Raw genomic sequence first — 25,331 nt, forward strand, 5'->3', positions numbered from 1 at the left:
ATTGAGCTAAATATGAATCGGGGTGCACTCATTGATATGAGAGAAGTCTCCCTTGTCCTGTATGGGATGTTGTGGAACAATTTTTTTAGTTCCATTTATTATAGCTTACAAACTAAGTCCCCCATTAGTCTTCTCAACAGGAAGAAAATAAATGTGAGAACATTTTTAAAATTCTTTTGGAACACACTTTCTACAGAAGTTTATTTCTGTCACATGATTTGTCTGTCTAATTTACGTCCCCTTCGAATATAAAATTAATAATATAAAATAAAATATGTATATTATCTATAAAATGGTCTAAAGAATTCAACTCACATTGCATAGAATCAGGCGCTAAAAGCAATGGCATGTCATACATTCTTTGTAGACAAAGGTAAAAATAATAAAACAAAAACTTATATTTTCAAAATTTCTCATCCAAGCGTAAGGAACATATGGAAAATGTGAAGAAACAAGAAATAACAGATATATTCATGCGTATACAAAATAAGTCATTAGTCGAAAATAATAAAGATTTCCAACACAAAATATGCTAATTCGACGTCATTACAGTAACGTTTGCAAAATGTCTGGGGTCTGTTCTATATTATATACGTACACAAGTGTTTAGATATACATACATATGTGATGCTTAGTCAAATTAATTTTGTTTTTTTTTTTTTTTTTTTTTTTTTTGCCACAGCAAATCAGTCCAAATAAAGATTTATGGTTATTTCAAGTAGCTCATCGACATTATTGATGGTAATTTTCAAATAATAATGATTTGCTGGCCATTATATTTTATGGTTTCTAAATCCCATCTTAAGAAGAAATGCTTTTTAAAAAATTTAACCATTTTGGAATAATGCTAACCAAACAATATTTTTTGTTGCAAAACTTTCAAATTTATTTGTTTATTTTTTATTGGTATTGAGCGTTGTTGCTTTCAAAGATTCTGTTTTGAAAAGAATTTTCATTTTAGTGTTAATTTGGTATTTTTAAATTTGAAATAAACAAATACACGTTTCTGAGAAAAAACTCATGTGTATTTTTTACTATTAGCTGCAAATGGATTTTCTTTTATAGGTACATATGTATATTTTAGGAGGTTTTAATGTCAATGCGGAAAATGTGTTTTTATTAATTTGGCATAAATGACAAAACGGATACAAGGACGAAAATGTCATAATATTAAAAATGTACATATCAAAATCCCTATTTTATGAGACAAAAACTTTATATTTTTTTTTATTTTTTAAGCATTGTTGTTCTCAATGACATATCATTTGTTAGGAAGCACTTTTCCAGACATGACACCCATTATCTTTATAGGTTTTTTTGCCATCAAAGTAAAATTTTGCGAGGGCTAAACGCCATGATATTATGAACTTCTGTTGCTGCATTTTGTTTTCTTTATTTAAATTAAAAAAAATGAAATGAACAATTCGTATGTTGTTTCCTTAAGAAATTTAAAAAAATACCCTTATACAAAACATTTTTAAACATAAAACATCAAAATCTTATAATTAATAAAATGAACTTGAATTATCTCAAGATACATGCGAATTGAATAAGTTCGATAAATAAGTAATTGCCATTAATTGGTATATTCTTTTTTTTACCTTTCCTTTTCATGCATTTCACATAAACATAAATACAAAAATATGAATAATTGTTTTTCTTCTTTGATGTGTCTATTTTCAAATTGTTGTCTTCTTCACTTATGAGGAGAAGATAAAAAAAAACCAACACGGACAAAATGAAAAACAAAAATTGAAGAAAAGGAATTCATTTCATTATTTGCGATGAAAATAACATTTCAAAAAGATTTTCTGTTCATTTACGTTTTTAAATCTCTTTGGGAGAATACTTAAAGAACCATATTGGGATTGAAGTATAAGTGTTTGTTGTTGTGGTTAACTCATTAAGCCAAGTGGACTTTATTTGTTTTCAAGAGGTGTTTTTAGTAACTCAAGTGATTTTTCATACATTAATCACTGTGCTCTTGAACCAACTTTAAATGAAAGGTGCTTACACCAGGGAAATTTTTACGGATTCTGAAACTCAATGTTCATAGATGAGAAAAATAAAAAAACTAAAAAAATCGCGGTCAAAGTTTACATTTTTAGGGTTTTTTTAGGTTTTCACGATTTTGCTTGGAAATCCGCATGCCCTATCAAAATGGAAAATGAAGAAAATGTTGTAGCTGTGAAAATTCTCTACAATGCACAGTGGATCCACTTGTATGGAGAAAGTGGCCAAAAATATTTCCCGTGTAAATATCAAGCGAATGCGCTGGTTATAGCTTTGTGCTGCTGCGAAGAGTGTTTTAAGAAACCACGAGCGTAACATTCTCCCCCCTTTCCCCTCTGGAGGGGGTATACGGTAAGAATTGTTTTATGCTGTTAATACAAAATGACATGAACAGAGGTCGCGATTATCTTATGAAGCAAAAAAATAGGCTTGGGGAAACAAAACAGTCTCCAAAACAACATAAAATCCAACCAATTTAGCGGATTAAAAAATAAACATTTTTGTCTAAAAATTGGTAAAATTTTTAATATAGATCTTATAGCGTTCTTCCTGGAAGGCACTTACCGCCAACGTAAGACAAATTTGGAAGAAGATTTCTTCATCTTGCCACTGATACCAATTATGTTAATGTACGTGGTCAGATAACAGAGTTGTACGCTAATATATCCATAGAAACCCTATTCTAGGCCATCTTTTGTCAGCGGCCCACCATTTATAGTCTGGCACTAGATGGCAGCTGATTTTAGAACTGAATAATCTTATAACCATGAGCTACTTTGGACAATTATTCCCGAGGTGGGCACTGGTGGGCATCATGACTAAAACCTTATGTCAAATTTAAGTATATGATAGAATTGCCATTACAAAATACACTAAGAAAATATACAGCTAACTAGAATTCCACAACCCTCTTAAACACTATTTTTTAATGAAAATGAAGCTATTACCTCCTCCTTCAATATCCACTATAATATTTTCCTATACGTATTAGTTTCGCGATATTTTGAATATATTTACTTGCACTTAAAATATAGGTTGTACTCACAATAAAAAATATTAGTCAAATGTTCCGACTTTTGAAGCTATTCTTAAGAAGATCGCGTTCGAATGAAACAAAAATTAATATATTTTTAAAAAGGTCCATGTCGTAAGTTTCAGAGTTGCCAGATGTTGTACCAAAATTTTGACATTCATTTTTTTATTTTTGGCCAATGGGTGGATCCACTGTGCAATGTTGGCTTTTATGATATTTTTGTAGGTTTTACCATTTTTGAGATATAGAAATTCAAATTGGGACAATTCACTGACTGCATCGTCACCTTATAAAACAATGTCATGACTGCAATTGCAGCCATAAATTGAAAATCTTTTTTCCCTAAATAATTATGCATTAAGTGCGTTTTCTTTCGACGTATGAATCTGCCTTCAAAAATATGGATTTGAATTTAAGTACAAAAGTGTTGCGAAGGAGGTATCAGAAGGAACAGACTGACGCAGTCCATTTTGGAAGTGGGTCTTATTTTGGTAGTCATTCCTCTCGATAAATATCGCACCCACCTGTCATTTCAGTTGGTCACCATATAATTTAGAGCTTTTGGACCATTATATCAGGAGACATATACTTGCCTACGAAAAACATAATTTCGCTGCAAAAAGGGCCACTAGGAGTAAACATTTCCAAAGTATCCTCGAACAGACCCTTAACCGCACAAAAATTTAAAACATTCGTGTAGGTGGTAACCCAAGGAGTGGACAACATATTTCGAGATCCAAAGTTTGGACCAAATCGCTTGATCCGTTTATAAGATATCGCGTGTACCATTTTAGCGAATATTTTCGAATTTTTGTGGTGGAGTTATCGGAAGGAAGAATTTCATCTAACATTCGAAGAAACATTACAATATCCAAAGTGTGGACCAAGACAGTATTTGGTTCGAGAGTTGTCGTGCGGACCAGCCACTAACGAAGTTTTATAACTACAGTCGAAGTTATATTATTTAAATAGAATTAAACAACTTATTATTAGAGCTAAAGTATTACCTCCCTTCGTTCAGATGTCAATCACATTGTTAAAAGAAGACAAACGTTGTTATGACATTCGTACCATACGAATGTTAACACAATAATGAAATTCATATGATTTTTTGCTAGTGAATGTTTGTTAGTCCCTAACATAAAGAAATGCCTACCATTATCCTCGTATACATTGTTAAATGAATATTTTTCTGTTCATATTTACATTCGAGAGATATTTACCAACATTTTAATATACACATTGTTTTGTTTGTTTTCTTGTTAACATGGATTTGAATTCATTTGTTATGATATTCATAATTTTCAATTATGTATGTATGGATATCTATTGGGGAACAAAGTACGTAGATACATATGAGACACTCTTGGGATGAATATACACAAGTATATCTACCCTGTATGTTTGCATAACTATGTTAAAAGGAAAAAGTTCCAAAATATCCTCTTATTATTATTCAAACATTCAGGTGAAGATGCCTCTTCAATTAGACATGTACGCACATATGTATGCATGTACTACAAATGTACACATATGTCACAAACATTGACACATGTTTATGAGATCTGATACTGATACCGACAAAATAATAATATTTATATCTATTCTTGTAATCCTTATGGAAGTACAGAAGAAAATGATAAATTTACTAAAATTAATAGAAATGCTAAAAAAATATGGCTTTATAAGATAAATATTATTAAATATTACAATAAAATATTGATGAATATAATCTATCTTAGGCAAAAATGTTAAAAATTTAAATCAAGGAAAATATTTACAATTATATATGTATGTGTATCAAAAAAGTAAAATAATACTTAAAACTTAAAAATATATTGACAAAATCTTCAAAAAAAACTAACAATCACAATTAGCTGGCTTCTATTTCAGCTGTATTTCGTATTTTTTCTCTTCTTGGTAGAACAGGGCTTCTACAAAACACCGCAATCGTAAAGGATTAGTTGTTTTTGCATATTCCCATGTACGATGGTCACTAGAAAACTAACTGGCTTAGGCAACAAACAGTGTCGCCAGGCGTCATTTGACTTTTTTTTGGAAAGTTTGACAGTTTTTAGCCTAAGCGTTCTCAGGACAGCTTGACATACGACCATGTGTTGACATACGACCATGTGTTGGTTTTTTTTTTTCTTAGTTCTTGTATGTCACAAGGTGCTTCTTGATTGACCTCGATTTCATGGTCTTTTGGGATGCCACTCAAGGGCCTCTGTTTGTGTTATGAATATTTTTCCACTTCGTTATGTTCCATAGTTCTATGTTACTTATGGTGTTGGGCCAAAAAGTTCCTGCATATAATCCTGAGGCATTTTTTTAGGATTTTCGCATTTTTTTTCTGTTTGTAAAGTAACCCCCCTCAGATATAATACAATTATGCCAGAGTTTTTCCCAAGCCTCGAAACTCCTTCTGAAACGCGCTCTTTGGTATAGCCAATATATAGCTCCTGTGTGAAGCGTTCAGCGGTCATGTAGGTATGTATAGTTTGTCAAGAAAGAATTAATTTCGCCATAACTCAGAAGTTTGACCTACGGCAGAACTGTCCTTACGGGTTCATGACATTATCTTCATCGACATTCATCGCCAAACGAATTTTTCACTCTCCATATTTGCGCGTACTGATATTTTTCCTTAAAAACGGTTTAAGAAAATGTTTTTTTTTTTTTTGTTCTGGAACTGCAACTAACAAAGTTTTCATAAGCGAATTAATTTAATTTGATTGACAACGCTATAAGCTTTGTAATGGTATTCATATAAGTTTAATCGGTTACTTAAAACCGGTTCAAAATTCGATTTTAATGTCGGAATATCCGATTCAAAAATTGAGATAACCGGATCTATCCTCCAAGAAAATTTGTTATTAACGTGTTCGTCATTACAAGAGCTATTTATTCGTAAATGTTTCAGAAGCACCCGAGATGTCTACATAAGCAATAACCAATTGTTATGTCTACTCGTATATACCTATACATAACAAATAACGAATATACAGAAAAACAAAACATAGTTTAATTCTGAACCAAGTCCGAATAAATGTCAAAAATGACTATGAAAACGGGACAAAATCGATTAGTTGTCAAAGAGAACCGTACCTAAAATCTTCTGAGCAAAATTTTTGTAGAATATTTGGATGCTAAAAATCTCATCTTGTGGTACTTTCACTGCGGTTCAAGAAATAAAGGACAAAACGGACATGAAAGGCATTGAGTTAGAAGAATGAAATGTTCTACAAAAAGATTCGCCAATCGATTTCACTGAAGACATGTCACCTCAAAACGAAGCTACAATAACGCCAAACAGAGATATGAAGCTATTTTCCCAAGTATTATATGGAAAAAAATCAAAAACTTCATCGCGCGATATCTCAGTTACTTGACATATGGCGAAAATTTCCTTTTAGGTTCTTAGTACACTCATCAAGGGCTTTCATCTCCAAAAGAAATTTTCCACACCCCAAAAATGCTGCTGCACAGTGTTATAAGTAGTTTTTATTCCCTCGGCATTTAGGCTAACGGTTGTATATACACTTTCATACGGACAAAATGTGCCTCATCGAAATAATGGTTTTAGACCCCAAATATGTTTTGGACGAAATCCGTTTCATAAAATTCAGAGTCGATTTGGCAATGTCCGTTCGTCTGTCTGGCTGGATGGTTGGAGTGCACTATAACTCTCGAAAGGTTTAACCGATTTGGTCCAAAATTTGGCTTTCTTAATATTTTGCCCAAACAAGTTCGAAGATGGGTCATATTGGTCCACTAACTCTGGTACCACCCCCACAAAAGTTCAAATTTGTTCACAAAAATTATGCGCACGATAACTCTCAAAGGGAGTAACCGACTTGGTCCATACTTTCGTAATGTTTCTAACAGGCATAGACAAAATAGAATATGGACTATATCGGTCCACTCCTTCGGGTACCTCCCACCCAAAATTTCGAAAAAGTGCAGTTTAAGATCCTCTCAAATCGTTTTGATTTTTGTTGTAACAACTTACATATATTCGCTGTCCCCATTACGACCGTACAAGGTTATTTCAGGGACAAGTCCATACTTCCTGAGAAATCCAACATTTGGCAGTAGATATATTTTCAGTTCTATGATGGGCCATATCGGCCCACTCCATGGGTACTTCTCCCACACCTGTTCAAAACTTTTCGCTAAAATTGCTCGCTTGGTAACTCTCGAAGGTAGTAAGCGATTTGGTCCACAGTGTGGACATCGTGATATTTTTACGAGACATAGATCATGTTGAACTATCGTAATATGGGCATTCAGTGCAACCTGTTGCAAGAAAAATCAAAACGATTCGAGAGAAGGTCCTAAAGTGCAACAGGTTGCACTGAATGCCCATATTACGATAGTTCAAGTTTTTTGAGTGGCAAGACCATACTTCTTGAGAAAATGACCCGAAAGCTGTGAAAAAACCCCTACAGCCAGCACGTTTAGTGGTTGGTGAGCACGACAACTCTAGAACCAAGTACTTCGTTAGTCCACAGTTTGCATATCGTAATATTTCTTCAAATATTAGATAAAATTTTGTTTAAGAGCGGTTAAGTGTCTGTTCGAGGATCCTTTGGAATTTTTTACCAAGTGGACAGGTCCATGTTTCCTAGTATAATGGTCCAAAGGTATAAATTATATGGTGACCAACTGAAATAAGTGGTGGGCGCGATATCTATCGAGGGGACTCACAAAATAAGACCCACTTGCATAATGGACTATGTAGGTTCATTTCTTTAGGTACCTCCCCCGCAAAACTTTTGAGCTTTAATCCAAATCCATATTTTTAAAATCCCCCTAAACACATTAGTATTTTGGGAAAGAAGTGTTTCAATTCACACATGCTGAGGGTAAATCTCTGTCTCAGAAAGCCGACTGATACTTTTGAACTTATTTTCTGAAAGTTTATCCCATCTGGCAAAAGATTTGTGTAGATTCTTAGGGTGGTTCTATCCTGATGAACCATTAAAATATGCTAATATTTCGATAATTTTTCATAAAGCGAGTAAAATGTACTGTTATAATGCATATGTGAACCATGTTAGTTATTGAAAATATCTACTACTGTATACTCTACATTCCACCAGGGATGTAAAAATCAGTACAATAGTACTTTTTACCCGCGGCCAATTCAGTACTATTTCACACACTCTAGTCTAGAAAAAATTTACTTGTGTGGAACTTAAATGCAAAATTCAAAATTAAAATTGCTAGAAATTTAAAAATTCTGGATGTATGTAGCTTCATGTTGGGAATATATCAAAATATGAACAGATATTGATATCTTCCAACCTTTGAGAATCCGAAATATCAAGTTACAGTCACTACGGTGGACTAATTATTTAAAAGACTTCACATCGAGCGGTATGGAAGTACATTCCAATATGAGAACCTGCAATACCTCTTTTATGGGGGCTATATTAGTGTTGGAAAACTGTAGATAGTCTGACCATTGTTTTGATTACTGGCGAAAAACAAAGTTTACATCGGCCACCAAAACATTTTTGGACTATCTGTCACGAATTATTTAAAAAATAGTTTGTTCAGAGTTCAATATAAACAAGGCTTTACGACAGCGATCAAAACGATAGTCGGAATATCGATAGTTTGTCAGTTCTATGCTATTTAAAACGTGCATTTATACCCACATTCTCCATAGGAATGTTTTATACCCATATCGAATACAAATCATCTAATTTCAGTAATTTCGATGGGATAATGAGGCTAAAACTTTTAAAATACCGTTCTATGGGGGGGCTAGGTCGGAACATGGACCCGCACTGACAAATTTCTGGGGGAGATGTGTTACAAAGTTATTTATACCCTACAGTATGGTATAAAAATATAGACCATTTTGCAAAATTCTTCAGATTTCAAAGATATAAGCTTTTGTTGTAGTTTTATTACTGAATAAACATTTTTATTTTTTCCTTAACAAAATTATAAAAAGTACCTTTTCAATGAAAAAAGTCCCATTTTAGTACTTTTTGAGATTTTTAATTTTCCATCCCTGCATTCCACAAAAATATAATTTACAATTCCTCTCCTATCTTTAGATATAACGGTATTTATATAGAAAATTGGTTGGTTCTATTCAGATGGACCGGAGTGTATGTCAGTCCGTCTATCAGTGGTAATCACTCTAGCAGGCAGATTTGAAATCAAGTTCGAAGATGGACTATATCGGCTCACGTAATGGAATAGGCCCCAAGTGTTTAGCTTAATTTTATAACCAATTAGCTATGGTTTGGCATTTAGGGTACAAAGCGGTCAAGAACTTCTACACATAGGTCCACATTTTGGATTTCAGATATTTTGCAATTTTTACCTACATTTTCTGACCGAATCAGCAATATTTTGCCATTATTTTTTGCCATATCACCATAAAAATTGTAAACACAGGTTCACGATTTGGAATGCCCCCATATGAAGTTACCGCCAGTTTTGAAGTATTTAGAAGTTTTGATTGACATTTTCTGCACAAATTGGGTATTATTTGGCATTTAGGGTTCAACGTGGTCAAAAAAAATATCCATCAAAAATTTTGGACATCGGTTCACATTTTCGAGTAGCCAACATATAATGGTAGCGCCTCATTTTGGGGGATATTGAAGTTTTTCTCGAGATTTTCGTCCCAAGTTTGATGTAATTTAGATTCAAAAACTTCTACTCAAAAATTATAGACATATCTCCATGTCCCCATATAGCAGTACCGCCTGACTTTAGGTATTTCGAAGTTTCATTCTCTCTGATTCCTTACTTATCTTATAAAAATTAAATCATTCTAGTTTCTTTCTCTCTCGCATTACATGATGCTACTGATTGGTAGCGTTGCTAGCCCTCCTGATTGTATCATGGAATGTTGGGAAGAGACCTGGATCTGAGTAAGCAATATTTTGCAAATGCAAGTCTTTTGCGTTTGGTGCATTTGGATGTACAAAAAAAAGTCTATGGTCATAAGGACGAAGCAATTTTTTTGTTTTGTTTTTTTTTTTTTTTTTGTTGAATTTTTGGATTCGTCTTTTAGCCTCAACATTGAATTGGTAGAGTTTTTTTTAACGATTGGACCATAATTGCGGTCTTTACAAAATTTTCGTGAAAATGCTCCTTGGGCCCCATACAATTTACCATGGAAACAAAGATCGCTCGGATGGCACGGGTTAACGTTAGCCGATCACCATAACATTTATTTTATAAGGTTTTTGCATCAAATGGAAAAAAATTTAGGAGGTAATAGTTCCAAAAACAAAATTTTTTTGGTAGCCCTAATGGTTATATGTTACTTTGGTTTCTATATTTACTTTTGTCTCTTTTTTTATTGTTTTCCAAATTGTTTGAATATTACATTATGACTAATGGCTTGACCCGAAAATAAACAAATTAAATAATTTTTCACAAATGCCTCCCGCGGCGATGTGTCCTAGAAATGTTACTTTTTAAAAATGTCTATTTTGTCTGTAAATATGTTATCAGGTCACAATTTATTGTGGACCAAACAACGAACATGTGGTGAATAAATAAATGTTCCCTTGAAAGGCAATTGAAAGAAATGGAAGAAGAATAAGTACACCATCATCATCATATAACACACAAAATAATATTCAATTTATTTTTAAACTATTATTTTTTAGAAGAAAAATACATTTGAAAAAAATAAACAAAAAATAAACAAAACCCAAAAAGACATTCAGTGTGCCAAAACACAGTGAGAAAAACAATAACAACCAAAGAAACTAAAAACCCAACATATGTAGCTGTCGCATTTTTTCGTTGCGTATAAAAATGATTTTTTCCAACAACATTTGCCAGCTAAATCGCATGGATGGACCCACAGTTGGTGTTCACGTAAGGCGGGTGTGAACAATTGCGCTGAAAATTTATTTTTCAATTTGCAAATATTGACTCATATTGTCAAAATGAAAGAAACCTCTACGACGGTGTGAATAACCCGAGACAAGGATGTAAGAAATACAAACAAACAAAAGATATTAATAAATTCCCAAAACAATTATCGAATATTTAAAATCAAATTTATCTTCTATCAATTCAATAAGTAGCCACTAAAACTAAACACACATTCGCTTCAGAATGACCTTGTTTGAAGTTCAATAGAACAAATCACAGGTGGCCAGAATTCATTGATCCCTGCTAATCTCTGTAGGCGTGCCAAAGTGTGTGGTGGTATAAGCCGAAAAGCAACAATTGACAAATGACTCTGGAGGGAATTGATTGTTGATTGAAAATTGACCTTAAACTTCAGTTGAACTCATTGTTGGATTTGCAAAAGTTCAACGAATTTTCCAGCAACCAATAACGACCAATACTCTACGGGAAGCCAAGGAAGACCAAGCATTTTGTCATGATGAAGCATGATGTGATGGTGAAACCCCTACCCGTTAGCGTTAGCAAGGATATTCCGAAAAAGAGCCTTTGGAAGTCTCGCTCTTCTTCTGAGACTGCTACCCCCAAAAGCCCCATGACGAAGGCATTTGATTTCTTGCCTTGGTCACGCAGCAAAAAATCCAGTGAGAAATCAAACAAATCCACGGAGAGTAAAACTAAAAATGATCTCTCACCCACAAGTGGTGTTAATCCCATATTAAATGCGGTTTCAGAGGATAACAAGGAGACGATAAATTTCCAGCGTAATGTGTTGCGCAATGGAGGTGGGTTCATCAAAGATATTTTAGCAGAGAAACTGAATAAAGATGAAAGACCTCTTAAGAAATCATCGTTGCGTAGAGCTCGCCAAGTTACCTCACGGAATAAGAGTTTGGATATTCACGAACTCATAAATTGTGTGGAAAAAGAACTCAACAATGGTTCGGGAAATCAGGTGGATGGTGATAAACATCGTTTTCTAGATGATACTTTTATAGAAAACATAATGAGGGCCAAAGAGGCCTATCAAAGAAATCTTCTCGAAGAAGAGCTACAAGAACAAGAGAGAGAAACGCGAAGGAGAGAGCAACAAATAAATCGCTGCCACAGTTCTCGACATCCAGACGATTTGAATGACACTGAAGATGAATATTTTTATCAGCAGCAACAAGAACTGGCCCATCTATACCCCAATGGAGGTGGTGCTGATGGTCGCAAATGTCCCAACAATTCGGCCACTGGAAATTCCTCACCCAAACACATTTTGTTCAATGATGAAAATACCGTCTATCTCATAAAGAAAGGACAACCGGTTAATAAATCTCTTAAAAACTGTGATAAAGAACGTAAATCTCATATGGAGAATATACTTAAGGCTCGTCTTAAATTCAAGAAAATATCTCCCTCCGATAGTAATGCTAACAATACTACACCACATGCGGATTACAAATCCACTGTAGTTTTAAATAATAATCGTGTGATAGCCCAAGAAAAGATGGTCCCTACTCGTAGAAGTATACTGCAGAGGCAAATTACCAATCCCGAAGATTACAGTGGCTATAAGCCTTGTACGAGTCCCATTCAATTGCGTAAAAGATCTCCATCGGCTGGTCGTTATCAGCAGCCGCATAGAAGTCATGGTGGTGTTTACTCATCGCCGCCTGTTAATCGTCGCAAATCATTGACTGAGGGTCTGATATATGATTTACCCAATACAGGCACTTTGTTGCATGATAGTTGTGGCGCCGGCAATTCCAGTACCAGCAGCATGGGCAGTGGTGTCAGTGCCGGAGGTGGCAGTGGTGGGATATTAAATGATCGTCCCAAAACCGATAAACCACGCAAAAAATTATCATTTCGTGAACCTGTAGTTGCGGAAAAACGTCGTCCACGTCGTCAAAGTGCCGAAGTTGTCTCGGTTACAACGAACGGTGTAAATGTACAACCCGCCACCGCCGTCATCAATGCTAAGACCAATAGTAATAATTCAAATTCAAACTGTGATAATTTAGTTAATAATAGTAGTAGACGTTCAACGCCAACGTCCAATGATGTGACCACGCCAACAGAAGAGGATTTAATGCAGGTAAGGATTTTGATGGAATTAATTAGGAAACTCATTATTGAAATGTGTATTTTATATTTTTGATTGTAACGGATATGAATTTAAAAATTTTGAAATACGAACATTTAAGATAAATTAGGAAGCATAATTTTTGGAAGTTCCTTTTGACTTTTTATATATTTTTGCACTTAAATGTCCTCACGAACGAAAAGAAAAAACTACAAAAATATTCAGTTATTTTTATTTCAACGGAAACCGAAAGAGAATTGAGGGTGAACCATTTCATGAGCACGTCTGCTTAAGAGCAATGTTGAGCAAAATATTGTAAGAGAGTATTTAAGGGAGAATTACATTTACATTTTTCTTGATATTTATTACTTCTTTAAATTTTTTTAAACATCAATGTTGTCCGAAATCGTTCTAAATAAAAATATGAATAAATAAATGCATAAATGTTCATTGTTCCAATAAACAAAGACAAAATCCATTCAGCTTACTTGTGTGCTAGCACGAAAGAAATGACGAGCAAAGTAGCACAAAAGAATTGACGAGCAAAGCTGCGCAAAATAATAAAAGAGAGAATTTAAGGGATATTTTATATAACATATTTCTTGATGTTCTATTATTTAATTCAATCTTAAACATGATCAAATCTAGCAGAGAGCAAAATAAAAATAAAACAATATTGTAGTATTTTGAAATTAAATATGAATTCACCTCTTTTGTTCAAAAAATAAGACATGCGTTTTTTAGCTAATTTTGTAAATTTTAGTGACCATAGAATAACACGCTAATCAGTGCGACATGCCACTTTTTGTTAAAATAATGGGTCAGTAAGTTGATTTGGAAGTAGTTACGACTACCAAAAATTAATATATTATCCGTTATTTGGTTGCATTCGTAGTGTTTTTTGTTTTATGACAATTTCTTGGGAACTAAAACCCACATTATTTTTTTCTTACGACTGGTCACAATATAATACAATACATACCTGTGATGGTTCTTCTGTTCCATCGCAAGAGTGCCCGGACATACCTCCTAGAATGATTTTGGGACAAATGTCCACTAATAAACTCGGACATATCTCTTAAAATTTATTGCGGAAATAACACCCAAAACACGATAAAAACAAGTAAGAAGTAGCAGTCAGCTGTGCCGAAAAAGATACACCCTCAGCCTCGGACCTAAAGAAAAGAAGTAAAACTTCTGTCTCGGGAAGTATAGACCTGCCCTCGGAAACAATTTGTAGCGTCGCACACAATACAATACTTCTGACGTCTACAGGGTTTTTGTGTTTTTGGGCCAATTACTCGGGAAGTATAGACTTGCCCTCGGAAACAATTTGTACCGTCGCACACAACACAATACTTCTGACGTCTATAAGGGTTTTTTGTGTTTTGGGCCAATTTCTCGAGAAGTATAGACTTGCTCTCGGAAACAATTTGTACCGTCGCACAATGGTTCAGAAATCGATGTTCCTGACCAAATCCCCAATCTTTTGTCGTCAACGATTGTTAATTTCTATATGGGATTCGATAATACATATATTGAAATTAAGGGAACCAAAACATTAGGTCAAAATATTAGAATATGTGGGCGTGGCATGCTCTTAAAGACGACAATTTTTTCCCAATTTTGGAAAATTCGTATTTTTTGCAAATTTCTGGAGAAAGATATAGCACTATAACAGATATTCTGTTCATTGTTCTTTTGTCAGGTTTGTGGGATTGTTGCCTTTAAAAATTGCTTTAATAAATTATCGTAGGGTTTACAGGAAGTGAGCTATTTTATTTTGCCTCACAAATTTTAGTTTCGCACAATGATGCCTGAAAGTGTCCTCTTGTAGTCCATATATATATATTTTACCCGTCCCGTTCTGTCTGCAACTGCAAGACCGATTTTAATTGTTTTGATCCATCTTTCCGATGATTGTGTTAACTGTAGAACAACAAAAATATGAAAGTATGAAGTATCTCTCCGTTCAATAGGTTCAGAGTTTTGAGTCGTAACGAGGGACGCATACACAACATGTTAACAAAAATGTAAAAAAAAACAATCCCGGAGTAATCCTTTAACTGCACTCTTTCTAAACTTTATGTTGCAGGTAGCCGAAAGAGTCGGACCACTCTGTGGTCAATATTAGGACATAATCCGAGTCTGTAAGATAATACGATGTACAACATATCGACCAAATCGGTTTCTCCCTTCGGGGGTTATCTTACGTACTAGTTGGTGCCGGCAGGCTTTTCTGGAGCTTTTGGGCCATTATCTCAGGATGTATGAACTGCCCCCGCTACAAAATTTGTACTGTCGTAACAGAGTCCACAAAAATATTGTTTTTTCAAAATAGTCTGGCTTAATCCCATTGTTGTTGTTTTAATATTTTAAAACAACTATTTTATTAGTGGAAAAGATTTGGCATTGTTCGCCAAGGGGTAAGGCAGGGAATACTATAGTTTCGATCCACGCCACTGGATCTCATCAGTTCCCTTGTTTCTTGTTTGTGGATATTCTCCACCGAAGTTATTTTTTTTTTTATTATGATAATAGATGATAAATTTTAGATTACATATTACTTGTTTAAAATAGATAGATGGATATGTTAACATTGTAATTTACATCTATAATTTGGAATAGCGATATTGCTGTTAGCCACTTGATATAAAATCTATTTATATATGTACATATATAATTCAATAATAGTATAGTTTTATACATAGTATTCATTTACAATAAGGTTTCTGTATTTAAGACTTGCATTAAGATATTTAGATAAAGATATACAATTCGTGCCATTTAATACATCAATGACTTCATAATCTTCAAGAATATTTTTACCAAGAAATCTATTTCTAAAATGATTGTAAATTGGACATCGTCCAATAAAATGGTATGTGTTTTCTGGCTCATTTTTATTACAAATTGAACAAATAGGACTTATATTATTGTTTCCAGCGAAGTTTCTGGCGTTTAAGTTGAGTAGACCGCCCCTTGCTTTGATAATCAATCCCGTCGCATATGTAGACAGATGTTTTGTTTGATTTGATATTTGATTGTATTGCAAAGAACTATATAGATCATGAAATACTGAATTCATTGCTTTATTACACATCTCGTTACGTTCACAATTATTTAGAGCATCAATAATATCCTTCCAATAATTACATAGTGGAGCCTTGTTATTGGCAGGAGAATATTGGACTTTTTCACGAATTTTACACCACTCATTTGCCCAAAAAATATTTTGATCGATAACTTTTTCCGCAAGGATGCGTGGGAGTCTCTGAGGGTGTAATCGAAGTACTCTGTTTATATAACAAAAATGTAATTTTAAAGTTGAAGAATAAAGAGTGGGAAAACCAGTTTCTAAGTGAAGCATGTAATTGGGTGTGTTGTTTGGTAAATATAGCATTTTTTTAATGAAAAAACGTAATAATTTTTCTACACAATCATATTTTTGAAACCCCCAGATCTGGGCTGCATAGAACATAATGGATCTTGAACATGCTGTGAAAATTTTATATTTATTCGTTTTTGATACTTTGGGATGTGATATATATTTTGACCATGTGGAATTTATAGCCATTTTAGATGAATTGAGTTTGTTTTGTAGATGATAGTTAAAAGATAGGTTGTAAGTTAATAAAACACCAAGGTAGGTGTATCTGTTAACAATTTCAATTTCCTGACTTTCATAATACCAGTTCAAATTCGATGCTATTCTACTACCTTTGCGAAAAACAACTATTTTTGACTTCGACAGATTAACTTTCAGACACCACTTAATACAATATTGATGTAATGCATCTATCATCTTTTGTAAAGCAGAGGGTGAGTCTGAAAGAATGACTATATCGTCAGCATATAGTAAGATTTTAATATTTAAGTCTCCGACATTAACTCCACCGGGTAGTGAGTCTGGTAGATCATTAAGGTAAAGAGAGAAAAGAGTCGGACTGAGAATACAACCTTGTTTTACACCAGAATTAACTTTAAATGATTTAGAGAAGCTGTTACCATCCCATACTTTTGTGGATAGACCCATAGAAGACAGTTTGTAAAAGAGACTGTTTCTTGGTATCAAATCGAACGCTGTTGAAAAATCTACAAAAAAGGCGTATGTTGGTTTATTTAAGTTTCTGTTAAGGTATATCACATTTACGAGATTAAAAACATTGTCCACAGTTGAATAATCCTTCCTGAATCCGGCTTGGAACTCATTTAAAACTTGATCTCTTACCAACCAACTTGTTATACGATTTAAGACAATAGAGTTGAAATTTTTTGAGATTGTATCCATTAATGATAATCCTCTGTAATTTGCCGAAATATTTGGATCACCTTTCTTGAAAAGAGGTATTAATATGGACTGTGTAAACGCAACAGGAATATTTTCTAGTAAGAAGATCTTATTAAAGACCAAAAGCAATTCTTGTAGAAAATTATGAGGTGCATGTTGATAAAATTCATATGGTATGCCATCTTGTCCCGGTGACTTGTTCTTCTTTAACTTTTTTATAACATTAAGAAGCTCAATAAATTCAATCGGGGAATCCATGAAAGGATCTACGAAATATGGCTGACACCAGTTAATGGCTTGATCGTCATCTTTGGTTTGCAGAATTTGTTGGAAATGACATCTGAATTGTTCTGCATTTCCAATCAAACCATTTTTGCTTTGGAACAAAAACAGTTTTATTTGCTTTATAGACGTTTGATTGTTTAATTTTAGATATAATGTTGGCGACCATATCATCTGCAGAGAAATTTTCAGTATTGTAAGAAATATTTGATAGTGCTGATAAGTTTTGCTTGTATTGAGTCTTATATTTTTCTATCCAGTGTATTTTATAAATAGATAACTGCTGATTTTGGTTTAAATGATTGTTTTTCGCAACTTCGATAGCTAGATGTAAAGGCATGTGATCAGAAAAAAATTGTAAATCCACTTTTAAATTGGCTACGAACTTCAAAAAGTTTAACGAACATATATAATAATCTATCACAGAGCTTCCCATTACACCGCAAAAAGTAAAGTTTCCGTCAGTGTCACCTGAGGTTCTACCATTCAAAACAACACCTCCAATGTCTTGAACAATTTGTAACAATTTCCTACCGTTCGTATTGACAGTATTGTCTTTTGAACGACGACAGCCATTCACGGTAGATACAAAGTCTTCAATAAGATTGTCTTCAAGAAACTGTTCTTCCCCAATTCTTGCATTTAGGTCACCACCGAAGTTATTTTTCAATAACTTCTTCAACAAGAAACTTTTTATACCCAAACATCAATCGTCAGCTCGAAGTATAAAGGTAAGCAAAGAAAAAAGTTCAATGAGAAGTTTTTCCTTTGCAACCTCATACAACTCCGACGAAAGTGTCTGCGAAAACAATTCAAACCTCTTCCACTTGTATGTGTCGTCGAATTTCGACAAATGCACACACCAACATTTTGGTTGGTCTGCTTTACTGCAAAAACAACACACGTCGTGCCAGTGTCTTCAACACAAAAATAACTAAACAATTTCGAAACGATCTGAGACGAGCTGTGAAACTGTACTTTTTCCAAATTTTGTGTGGGAGGTAAACGATCGGTAATATCAATCTTGATATATGTCTGGAAGTAATATTACTATGCAAAGTTGTGTACAATTCTGTTACTGCCTTCGAGAGTTGCCGTACGCACCATTTTAGAGAACATTTGAGGATGTACGGGATGAAGTGGACGATATGACCTAATTTCGATCTTAAACTTAGTTTGGATCTAATATTACGATGTCCCAAATTGTCTGAAACTGATTACGTCCAAACATATTTGGGGTCTAAAGTCATTATTTCGATGAGGCACAATTTTCGTAACTACTTACAAAACCCCCTACTAACCCACTATTTTTACAAGGGCATGTCGCACTGAATAACTAGTTGTTCTATGGTCGCTAGAAGTTGAAAAATAAGCTAAAAAAATATGTTATATTACTAAAACAGTTGAGGTGGAATTTGTTCTCAATTTCTACACACTGCATATTTTTTATTTTATTTTGCTCCCTGCTGGATTTGATCGTGCGAACTTCTGATTTGTAGCGGAACACACTACACAATGTGCTACGCGTACGAACATTAAGGGGATAACACTTAACTTCACATTTACGAAAAAAAAAAATAATTTTGTGTGGAAATTACCCTCAGGATTGTACTGATATAGTGCATATTGGAACATGATTTTTAAGTTTAAAAGTAATATAGTTTATGCGCAAACTTGGACCACTGTGAATCACTCCTTTCTATAGTTGGCATGTCAATCCGGCACTTAAGTCGTCACCGTGGTTTTTGGTTGAGGTTTGGGCCATTATATCAGGAAGCATGGACTTGCCAACTTTATATAAACGGGACAACAAGAAGAACTTTCGTTACAACATTGCAAACGATGTTTGAACAGCCATTAAACTGGACTTAAGCAGCGGTCAAATCTGATACTCAATTCGTAAGTTTTTTTTCGACACGAGACCCGAGAAGTGTTCCTGCCATTTTTGCCAAAAATTATGAAATTTTGTGTGGAAGGTACCTGAAGGAGTAGACCGATATAGTCCACATTCGGAGCTGATATACATATGTGTGAAAGGTATATTACGTTGTGCAATGTTTGGACCAAATCCACAGTGAAAGCTATGGCGCAAAAATATTTGAAAAAAATATAACTTTTGTAGAGATGGTAACCGAAAGAGTTGACCGATGTGGCCCATCTTCGAATTTGATCGAAGCAACATAGTACGACAACCAAATTGTTGATCAAATCGGTTGATCCATTCAAGAGTTATCGTGAACTCCATCCAGCGAGACAGACGGATAGTCATGGCTAAATTGACCCCAAATTGTCTAAAACGGAGTTCGTCCCAACATACTTGGTATCTAAAACAACTATTTCGATACGGCACAATTCCATCGTATAATGCGCTGCCCAAAAAAACGTAAAAACTATCTTTTGAAAAACCTACTCTCTAACATTATCCCGTGCCACCTGAGCTATCTTTTGTTCAAAAGTAATTTGTATGGAACTAAAACTGAATCTCCACGAAAATGGTCTAAAGGCCGCATTTATGATGAAAAAACATTACCAGTTCATTGTTGTGTACAAAAAATCGATTTTCATAAACATTTCTGATTATCGGATCTTTGTACGGGGCAGTTATGTTCCAATCGATTAAAAAATTTACAAGTTCATTGTTGTGGCTAAAAAACGATTCCTACAAACATTTGTGAGAAAGAGAAAGTGAAAGGGACAGTGAAAAGAGGATAATATCGATTTCCTTCCTTTGAAGATCCCACCAAAAACCTGCTGAACAACATATTTCTAGAATATTTGGATGTCAAAAACTCTAGTATTGATATAATTTTTAAGGTTCAAAAAATGTACGAAAAGGACATTGAAGGAAAACTGTTAGAAAGACGAAATGTTCTACAAAAAAACTCCTCATTCATAAGAATCATCACGGCATAACTCAGATACTTTACATATGGCGATTTCTTGATTCGCCAAGGGCTTTCACCCCCACGGAATTTTCCATCCGCCCAGACCTTGACCTCATTTTTTCTGTCACAGTGTAATTCATCACTGCATCATATTGACTGTGAATGACTGTATACGAACGTATATTTATTTATTGCTCTTACAAAAGAATTATTTTAGGATTTTCCCTTGATGGCATTTTAGATATTACTGTCTCTCACACTTATGTATGTACAAATATATATCTTAAGGTAAACATTTTTATATTCACACTTTATGACAACAAAATAACATCTAAATGTCCGCCTTTTTGATATCTTTTGTGGTTGACTTACAAATGTTACAACACAAATAAATGTACATTTGTCACATATGTATGTATGTATGCACATACATATATAAGAGGGTATTTTTAAGAGGCTTATATAAAAAACTTAATAGCATGTAAACTAAATAATGACACACATTAATGTGTATGTATCATTTTATTATAACGTCTTTGCATCAAATGAATGTTGAAAGGAAAAAAAAGAGTTCCAAATTGGATATAAGTTTTTTTTTGTTTTCATACATACGGATGTTAGGGTGGTTAGTTACAAAAGTAAAAAATCCCATTTAAAAATATTGTCCTTTATTTTGTTTATTTTTGTAAGGAATTGCTGGCAAGGGAATTTTAAACCACCACTCAAATAATTGTGTATGTCTAAACAAATTTTTAGTTACATATTTTAATCTATATATTTTAATGTATATCCCTATGGCATATTCGCGTTAAATAGTTTATTATGTTTGTTTAAATACATTTTCACTCCCATTTTACTATGAACAAAATTCTTCATTTGTTTCTTGTTCTTCTCTTTTCAGTCTCAGGCCATGCGTATTGTACGCACCGTTGGACAGGCTTTTGAAGTATGTCACAAATTTAATATTCACAAAAATTCCCTGGATCATACCGAAGAACGTTCCGATATCTCATCATCTGAGCTATTGGATGTTGAGACACGTTCCGAACAGCATGCAAGCGATGAAGATATTCATAACAAAAAAGGTAAGTCAATTTCATTCAATGTACTAACAAATTGTCAGTTATGTAAACAAATGATGCACGCTTTTAACAAACATTGTTTATTGGGTCAAAATCCCAAAAAATACTTTTAAAGGGTAATGCCACTACTTACAATATCTGCCTGTAATCCGTATAAAATACAAGAAATAAGCTAATATCTGATGAATAATTATGAAAAATGCGTTTTACATTTCCCCATCTGTTTTTGTAAATTTTTTGAAATACAAAGAAAATAAATTGCCTTTATTATTACAATTTTTTCCATTGCGATTAACATTAATTACGTTTTTCGTATGTAGACAGGAAATATGTAAATTTTTCTTTGTGTAAAGCGTGTGTTTTCCTAAATGCATGTTTTTGGTACTTTAACATTAAAATTTTAAAAATTGCAAAGATTCTGATGGCACTACACCCAAAATATCTTCTTATCTATAATAGTAAATGTGATTTATGTAAATGTAGGTAGATAACCTGATTTTGATGGACTCATGTTTGACTTATAATTTAAGCACACACACACACACACACTTTTTACTAATGATGTCCTTAGGCATGTCATTGAAATGCGTAATATTAGAAACCCATACATATGTGGGCGCTGACCAAAGATTAACACAGTGGAAGATATGCTGTTTAGGCAATACTGACAAATTTTTCATATGCAGGACTATTGAAAAAAATAAAAAAATATATATTAGTCAGGTTTAACCGGCCGCTTTATACCCTAACATATATTTATAATCCTCAAATTATTAAATTAAGAAAAGAGGAATTTTCGTACGCAGGATGTTTAAACATGTTAAAAAAGTAAAAGAGTATCAGTCGGCTTTGCCGACAGAGATATACCCTCAAACTTCCATCTACGGACTGATCGAATGTAGTTAGGGTATTTTCAGAATTTTGTGGCCCTTTGTGGACATTTGAACTTGCCGACAAAAATGTGGATTAGGATTGAAGTTTAAAAGTGTTGCGGATGAGGTACTTGAAGGAATAGACGGACATAGTCAATTATGGAAGTGAATCTTACTTTTTGGAGTCATATCTTTTCGATATATATCGCGCCCACCAGTCATTTTAGTGTCATCGTATAACTTTTGGAACAGTATGCCAGGAAGCATGGACTTGTCCACCGAAATCATAATATCGCTGTAAACAGGACCACAATGAACAGCATTGGTATCCATTTCCAAAGGTTCTTCGAACAGACCCTAAACTTTGTTTAGACACAAATGTTGAACTTTTGTGAGGGAGGTACCCTAAGGAGAGAACTAATATGGGTCATTTTAGAAGTTAAACTAAATTTGGACAAAATATTAGGAGATCCAAAGTTTGGATCAAACTGATTGCCCCGTTCAAGAGATACCGTACCATTTAAATATCATACCATTTAAATTTAATTTTGTAAATATTGGTGGGAATTGCCGAAAGTTGTGGACCCGCTTGCCCATCTTCGAACTGAAACTAAGTTTGGACAAAATATGACGAAGGTCAAATTTTTGAGTTATCGTGTTCTCTATACATACATATGGTGCCAACTTTCGGGCTGTTTTATTAAGAAGTATGGGCTTGCCCCTGAAGACACGTTTACCGTCGTAATGGAGACAGGGAATGCAAGTTGTTTAAACAAAAATCAAAGCGATTCGAGATCAGGTCTTAAAGTGAACTTATCTCAAATTTAGTGTGGGAGATACACGAAAGAGTGGAAAAATATAGTCCATATTCGAACCTGATCTATATCTGGTAGATATATTAGGATGTTTAAAGTACTGACCAAATCGGTCATCCTCTTCAAGAGTTATCGTGCGCACAATTTTTTCCGAACATTTTCGAACATTTTTGGGGGAGGTATCTGAAGGAGTGGATCGATATAGCTTATCTATCTTTAAGTGGGGTACACACGATCAGTTTTGACTGTCAGTTTTGCTCGAATAATCGGTTGCTTGTCAGTATGGCCGTTCACTTTTGTCAGTCATCAGGCAACCACAAAATATTTTGTGGTTGCTGGACGGTTGAACAGTTATCGATAATTCCGAAGAAACGACAGTCAAAACTGATCGTGTGTACCCCACTTTAAGCGTCAACTAAGTTTGGACAAAATATTACGAAGGTAAATATTTGACCGAATCGGTAGACCCTTTCGAGAGTTATCTTGCGCTCCAAACACTACACACTGTGTCATAGGGGTTTTTTAACCTTTCAGGCTATTTTCTAAGGAAGTATGGACTTGCCACTGATGAAGCTTGCACCGTCGTATGGGATACCGTGAATACGAGATGTTACAATAAAAACCAAGGCCATTCGAATTTTGAATTTTGTTATTTCACAGAGCATGGGCTTCTCGTAAAATCAAGTTAATTTTAAAGCAATCCGTGAACCATAAAACATAAACCGGTCTTAAGCGAAAAATTTTGAACTTTTGTGGGAGAGGAAGGAGTAGATCGATAATTGTATATTAGAGCGACACAAAAAACGACAAAGTTTTTTTTGTGAAACGCCTGCCCTCTAATTTTTTCCATTTGATCCTTATATATGATTTTTTCCCATAGTAATTTGTTGGGGCCAAAGGTGCAGTTTCACGAAAATTCTCTAAAATTCGCATTTCTGGTTTAATCAATGAAAATTGTTTACCAGTTCATTGTTGTGGCCAAAAACGAATCCTACAAAAAAAATGTGAAATTCGGATCGCATTTTGGTATAGCTCCGATAGGCCGATTTTAGGTATTTTGGGTCGTATATAACTATACTAAAATCTGATCCGATTTACCGAACAAGGATATCTGAGATGTAAAGCGAATATAGCATAACCACACTCAGAAAAGATATATTGTAGGAGCAATCATATTCTAAAAGCAAAATAGTGCATTTTAAAAATTTGAAAATATATATTGTTGTTTCAACCATATATTTTATGTCAGAAAACATCAACCGTTCAAAGTTCAAGAAAACAATCAACCACCATTTTGTAGCAAAGAAATAAGTAAACAACTTTCTGGAACTCCCATTGAATAGTTCCTAAAGGTGAAAATAGCAGAAACATTTTAAAATATTCGATTAGTATACTTTTTTCTCCGACTCTATTCCACAGATACCGAACTGCCCAAAAAGTATTCTCCAGCATGATTTATACACTTTTGCATGCTCTCAAACAAATTATTGTAGCACTTTTGCACTCCGAATGAGACACCTCCAAAACATAGTTTTTGAACGCTCAACACCATTTTCTGACGAAGAATATCGTTGACCACCCCTTTTTGCTTGAGGTTTGGGCATAAAAAAGTCATTGAGTGCCAAGTCAGGCCTGTACATCGGATGATACATAAAGTCGAGTTTTGTCCGGTCAAAACGTCGCTGGTTTGAATCGATGATTGAATGATTCGATTTCTCTTATTCGTTTTTCAAATTTCTCCGAAGACTTCAGGCCAATAAAATGTGGTGTACCCTACGTTCCTCAAGTCGTATAGTCACCACATGGTCAGTTTAGCTGAAGAAACGCGCGACCATTTTCTTCGAAGTACTTCTTCCATGAGCAACATCGTAGGATTTGGCTCCTTTTCGAAATCGCACATGGTCGATTACTGTTTTTTTTTTCGACATCATATGCATAGATCCATGATTCGTCTCCTAGTCTCGTCTTATAAATTTTATAAATTTTTTTGAAGCACCACAATCATGTTTTTTTTTCAAAATTTCTTTGCACCAGTCGACATTAGCCTTCATTTGAGCGATTGTCCACTTGGATTTTGAGCGATTG

General features: G+C 34.2%; 1 protein-coding gene across 1 annotated transcript in view; it reads left to right on the top strand.

Annotated features, from left to right (window-relative positions):
• LOC141402516 (capon-like protein) overlaps positions 1 to 25,331 on the top strand; it is a 562,845-nt gene that overhangs the window by 501,334 nt on the left and 36,180 nt on the right. The window contains 1 exon segment of the mRNA XM_073983996.1: positions 21,379 to 21,562. Within this exon segment, the coding sequence (XP_073840097.1) occupies positions 21,379 to 21,562 (184 nt within the window).

Source organism: Musca autumnalis, unplaced genomic scaffold (genome assembly GCF_047663935.1).
Source record: "Musca autumnalis isolate F117 unplaced genomic scaffold, ASM4766393v1 scaffold_4, whole genome shotgun sequence".
Lineage (NCBI taxonomy): Eukaryota > Metazoa > Arthropoda > Insecta > Diptera > Muscidae > Musca > Musca autumnalis.